The sequence below is a fragment of the Saccostrea cucullata genome, unplaced genomic scaffold (genome assembly GCF_032062105.1).
Source record: "Saccostrea cucullata isolate Sc308-1 unplaced genomic scaffold, CSIRO_AGI_Scuc_v1 ctg390, whole genome shotgun sequence".
Classification (NCBI taxonomy): Eukaryota; Metazoa; Mollusca; class Bivalvia; order Ostreida; family Ostreidae; genus Saccostrea; species Saccostrea cuccullata.
The window spans coordinates 240,882-247,557 of record NW_026928583.1 but is presented as its reverse complement, the minus strand read 5'-3'; the positions used below and the strand labels follow the sequence as shown (position 1 = coordinate 247,557).

The 6,676-nt window shown below is 37.0% G+C and overlaps 1 protein-coding gene across 1 annotated transcript; it reads right to left on the bottom strand.

Annotated features, from left to right (window-relative positions):
* LOC134278040 (TNF receptor-associated factor 3-like) lies at positions 1–6,501 on the bottom strand. The gene is made up of 10 exons (XM_062760356.1): positions 6,209–6,501; positions 5,677–5,781; positions 5,317–5,484; positions 4,987–5,067; positions 4,731–4,805; positions 3,761–3,782; positions 2,182–2,285; positions 1,172–1,285; positions 781–991; positions 1–596 (listed from the first exon to the last, which is right to left on the bottom strand). Exons 1-10 carry the CDS (start codon positions 6,452–6,454, stop codon positions 25–27), a joined length of 1,698 nt encoding a protein of 565 aa, XP_062616340.1. The 5' UTR covers positions 6,455–6,501; the 3' UTR covers positions 1–24.
* Positions 6,502–6,676: the final 175 nt, after the last annotated feature.

The following is a 6,676-nucleotide window of genomic DNA, read 5'->3' as shown; positions in this document are numbered from 1 at the left end:
TTTTCAATTGTTTATAAAAATAATTTAAATAGGTACAAGTCCATTAGTATCGACTATAACTTTAACAAACAGTGTATCCTCTCTTATGTAATTTCCAGAATTTTCTAAGATAGAATGGCTGACAAACAAAGGACAGCCGGAAGCTATGTTCATTTCTGCTAGTGGTCGTTTAAAACTAGAACTACTGGGATCAGGTTTAAATGAATCCGATAAATGTCTCCTAGTCCCACTCTGGTCAATAATCAGAAACGTCACTTTCTGCCGGAATGGCCACGGCAACAGAGCATCATACTCCCCCTGCATGACAACGAAAAAAATGGATAAATGTGTTCCTTTGCCCATTCCATCACCATTAAGATAAATTCGAGCACACATTTTGTATCCATAACGATTCGTAAAAAATGGTGAACTGTAAATAGACAGAGTCTTTCCTGACACAGCTTCTTGTTTTCGCCGACGGTAGTTTGTAATTTTCCAGAATAATACACCTTCATAATTTATGGTCTCTAAGATCTGGAATCGGAGATCCAGTTCAGCCAGTCTGGCATCCTGTAGTCCTAGTGACCGTACTTGTTGTTGAATGTCTGTGTACAGATCTATAAATCAAAAAAAATATTGTAGTTAAAAACCATTAGAATTTAGTTAAGTGGGGGTCTAATTTTGGCATCCTTGTTGCTACATTGTAGGCCATATCTTATTAAATATGAATTTGTCAAGGAAAGAATGTAGAAATAAAGAAGGTGCTAAATATCACTGCAAGCAATCCAGTTAGTTGTGTACCTGATGAAGCAGGAGTGGCAGTTGCAGTAGCTCCCCCTTGTTCTGACGTATGGATCGTCCTGAGCTCGTTGGCTCGGTCCTTCAATCGTCGGATGTTCTCCCTCAGGATGTTAACGTCACTGATGGTCCTCTTGTAACTCTCTGGCTGGGCTAGTTCTTCCACCTGCTTCTCTGCGTGAATAATCCGCTCCGTCAATTCCACTACATCAATCTGTTCACAGAAACCACTGTGGGTTTTAATGTTTAGACTAGATAGAATTTAGTAAAAATTTATTAATTTCTTTTTAATTCAGATTCTATTATCTTAAAGTCTTGCTAGATCAGCATGTCCTTTTCACAAGGCTCAAATTTTTCAAAAATTTTATTTCAATTTGATCTGAATGACCCTAACCTTGAATTTACGACTGAGTCTCTTGATATCATCAGCCAGGCGACGGACTTCCTCTATCTCTTTTCTCGCTTCACTCACTTGTTGTCGCGCCTCCTGGCGTATGCTTTCCATTTCCTGAAGGTAAAAGAAGTTCTATAAACTATGTGCAAAGCTTTTTATGGGCTATTTTTTACTGAAGGAGATAGAAGCTTTTTGGTAAATGACAGACTGAGCCACACCTGGACCTCTCTTCTGATGTCTATACTGTGTAGGTCTATCTTACCTGGACCTCTCTCCTGATGTCTATACTGTGTAGGTCTATCTTACCTGGACCTCTCTCCTGATGTCTATACTGTGTAGGTCTATCTTACCTGGACCTCCCGTCTGATGTCTATACTGTGTAGGTCTATCTTACCTGGACCTCTCTTCTGATGTCTATCCTGTGTAGGTCTATCTTACCTGGACCTCTCTTCTGATGCCTATACCGGGTAAGTCTATCTTACCTGGACCTCTCTTCTGATGTCTATACTGTGTAGGTCTATCTTACCTGGACCTCTCTCCTGATGTCTATACTGTGTAGGTCTATCTTACCTGGACCTCTCTCCTGATGTCTATACTGTGTAGGTCTATCTTACCTGGACCTCCCTTCTGATGTCTATACTGTGTAGGTCTACCTTACCTGGACCTCTCTTCTGATGTCTATCCTGTGTAGGTCTATCTTACCTGGACCTCTCTTCTGATGCCTATACCGGGTAAGTCTATCTTACCTGGACCTCTCTTCTGATGTCTATACTGTGTAGGTCTATCTTACCTGGACCTCTCTCCTGATGTCTATACTGTGTAGGTCTATCTTACCTGGACCTCTCTCCTGATGTCTATACTGTGTAGGTCTATCTTACCTGGACCTCCCTTCTGATGTCTATACCGTGTAAGTCTATCTTACCTGGACCTCTCTTCTGATGCCTATACCATGTAAGTCTATCTTACCTGGACCTTTCTCCTGATGTCTATACCGTGTAGGTCTATCTTACCTGGACCTCTCTCCTGATGTCTATACTGTGTAGGTCTATCTTAGCCATTTGTAATGTGACTTGTTGGAGATGTACTTCTGTATATAACATGTCTCTCATTCCACCTCTCAGCTTCCATAAACCATCCATGTCAGCTAGGCCCCTACAATATATAAACACATAACACATTACAATATATAACATGTCAGTAAGACCATACAGTACAACCTTCCACCTCTCAGCTAGCCCCTACAACATAAATAACACATTACAATATATAACATGTCAGTAAGATGATACAGTACAACCTTCCACCTCTCAGCTAGTCCCTACAATATAAATAACACATTACAATATATAACATGTCAGTAAGACCATACAGTACAACCTTCCACCTCCTCAGCTAGGCCCTACAATATAAATAACACATTACAATATATAACATGTCAGTAAGACCATACAGTACAACCTTCCACCTCTCAGCTAGCCCCTACAAAATAAATAACACATTACAATATATAACATGTCAGTAAGATGATACAGTACAACCTTCCACCTCTCAGCTAGTCCCTACAATATAAATAACACATTACAATATATAACATGTCAGTAAGACCATACAGTACAACCTTCCACCTCCTCAGCTAGTCCCTACAATATAAATAACACATTACAATATATAACATGTCAGTAAGACCATACAGTACAACCTTCCACCTCCTCAGCTAGGCCCTACAATATAAATAACACATTACAATATATAACATGTCAGTAAGACCATACAGTACAACCTTCCACCTCTCAGCTAGCCCCTACAACATAAATAACACATTACAATATATAACATGTCAGTAAGATGATACAGTACAACCTTCCACCTCCTCAGCTAGACCCTACAACATAAATAACACATTACAATATATAACATGTCAGTAAGATGATACAGTACAACCTTCCACCTCCTCAGCTAGGCCCTACAATATAAATAACACATTACAATATATAACATGTCAGTAAAACCATACAGTACAATCTTCCACCTCCTCAGCTAGGCCCTACAATATAAATAACACATTACAATATATAACATGTCAGTAAGATGATACAGTACAACCTTCCACCTCCTCAGCTAGGCCCTACAATATAAATAACACATTACAATATATAACATGTCAGTAAAACCATACAGTACAACCTTCCACCTCCTCAGCTAGTCCCTACAATATAAATAACACATTACAATATATAACATGTCAGTAAGACCATACAGTACAACCTTCCACCTCCTCAGCTAGACCCTACAATATAAATAACACATTACAATATATAACATGTCAGTAAGATGATACAGTACAACCTTCCACCTCCTCAGCTAGGCCCTACAATATAAATAACACATTACAATATATAACATGTCAGTAAAACCATACAGTACAACCTTCCACCTCCTCAGCTAGTCCCTACAATATAAATAACACATTACAATATATAACATGTCAGTAAGACCATAAAGTACAACCTTCCACCTCCTCAGCTAGTCCCTACAATATAAATAACACATTACAATATATAACATGTCAGTAAGATGATACAGTACAACCTTCCACCTCCTCAGCTAGCCCCTACAATAAAATCCAGGTAAGTAAGACAACCTTTCTGAGTAATACTGTACAGTATAACATCTCTAAGTAACATGGTACAATACAACTTATGTATGCTGGTACAATACAAACTATGTATTCTGGCACAATACAACCTATGTATGATGGTACACTACAATCTATGTATGCTGGTACAATACAATATATGTATGCTGGTACAATACAACCTATGCATGCTGGTACAATACAACCTATCGAAGTAAGAAGGTACAACACAACCTTTCTGAGTAGTACCGTACAGTATAACATCTCTAAGTAACACGGTACAATACAACCTATGTATGCTGGTACAATACACCCTATGTATGATGGTACAATACAACCTATGTATGCTGGTAAATACAACCTATGTATGATGATACACTACAACCTATGTATGATGGTACAATACAATCTATGTATGCTGGTACAATACAACCTATGTATGATGGTACAATACAATCTATCGAAGTAAGAAGGTACAACACAGCCTTTATGATTAAGACAATACTGTTAATCCTGGACTGTACCTTAATGGGGTATATAGGTCAAAGCGCTCATTTTTAGCCTTAATTTCTAATAAATCCATAGATAGGGTGAATTCGGAACATAAGACAAGGCCAGATAGCTCAGTTGGTAGAGCACCTGACTGGAAAATCCAAAGGTCCAGGTTCTAAACCTGGTCTGGTCCCCTGAATTTTTCTCCTCTCTTATTAAAGACAACATCCAAAATATGAGCAATAAATCATTTTAATTTTTAAAATGTCTACATACAGTGTAAAAGACTTACATTTTCAACAGACAATTGAATAAAACGTTCCTACAACTTTGTAGGTTCCTATAGTTGTTTTGTAAAACATATTATTGCCTAAAACATCCTGATTATAAAGGGGGATAACTTTGATTTTTCCTGTTGTTAAATGTTGTTACCTGAAATGTGCAGCCTGCAGAAGCATATTTACAGATCCGGGGCTTCCTTGGACAGGTGTCCTGATGCTGTGATATCTGATAGATAAAAATTCACTTGATTAACCATTAATAGTGGGTATTTAAAATAAACAAAAGATTGTCATACTAGTAAAATACACATTGTGTCATGGCTATATACACTTACGTGTATTATGGTTATAGAAAATTATCTATATATTCACAACAGAATATTGAAAATATGAGATAAAAGAAATACCTGATCTCTTGGAATTGGGGCAGTATTACAACCATATTCACAGTTAATGGGAATTTTCATACAGTTTTCTTTCTCATGTGCCTAAAAGAAAATTTGAGTTGTTATACCTTTGTAATTTTATAAATATACAAACACTTTTACAGTAATTGTTCATCAAATTATGGTTAAGTATATATTTTTTTATATACATGTACGTATGTATACATATTGTAGTGTGCTGAACATCATTATGTTTAAAAGGAAACTTGTTTTTGCCATCTAACTCAGCATCTTGATATTGAAGCAAGTAAACAGATGACCTCTGTTATCTATCTATTTTAAAAGTCATACTTGTAATGATTCCTGTGGAATGGTTTGTCCACAGTACTGACACTGAGTGGGGATGAATGGACAGTCTCGCTGATGGTCAGTCAGACTCGATCTGTCCACTATCTCCTGACATCCCCAATCCTTGTACGGACAGGACAAAGGTTCATGTGGACATTCTTCTGTGTGCTTCTGAAATTAGAAATTTGAAAAAATTAAAACAAGGAATAAAGCAAGTGAATAAAATTGCATAAGCCTATAAAAATGCTCTGATTCTCATTTAACAGCATTACAGACTTCAACATATAAAATGCATATAATCAAAATCTTTGGGCACGTTTTGTCTACAGTAAAATATCTTTTTTTCAGTACATGCTTTCACACCTCTAGTTCTTTCCACTTGACAATTTTTTGGCATCCCCTGACTTGATTTGGACAGTAAACCTTCAGCTGCCGAATCTCTCTACGAGCACTGGTATCTGGTATTATCTAAAACACATAAAAAAATTCAGAATCTACATTCAAAATCTGTACATTTTTCAATTCTATCATATTTCTCTGATGATCAAAATGATTTTCGTAGTGATTTGATTGTCCTACTGACTGACTTAAATCATTTATTTATTGATTTTATTTTGAAATAGAGATTTTCTCCGAAACAGATATATACAGACTAAAATGGTATGTCACAGTAAATGCATGTTCAGTATTTTGGTGCCTTTACAGTAGTTCAGCTTCATGCTCATCTAATGCAAACCAATAACTGTCATTTCCAGACTCGTTTTGAACTCCTTCAAAGTTTTCAAGGGCAACTTAATTTGCTTACACATTTTTATGCCTATTATGTTAAGAGCACATAATCCACAAATACTGTACATAAGAAAATTAAATTCTATGATATATTCAGCATATTTACCCCCTCTTTCTGCAGCATTTCACACATTTCCTCCTGGTAAGGACACTGTCTGATGCCCCCCGCCTGGAGGTAATTGTCAGCGCAGGACTGACAGAGTTGGTGTCCACAAGGGGTTTGTACCGCATCATGAAGTACGTTGTTACACAGGATACATATGTACTTTGGATTAACCTCTACAAACTGGGGGTGACCGGGAGGGGTTTGGGAGGACAAACTGTTGGGAGGGGTTATCTGCGGGGTCAACATTGATTACTGGTTCAACTTGATCTTTTCATCTAAGAGCAAACTGCAAAATAAAATAACATAGTTACATACTAGTATAGTCATTTCAAAGAAGAAGGTATAGTTTTAGCTTTATTGTGCCCTAAAAATGTAATGACATCAAAAAGTTTTGAAACTGGCTTAAATATTTAGTTAAATAAATGACTTTGATAAATCAGGAAAGAATATGGCATGAAGGTTTACCAT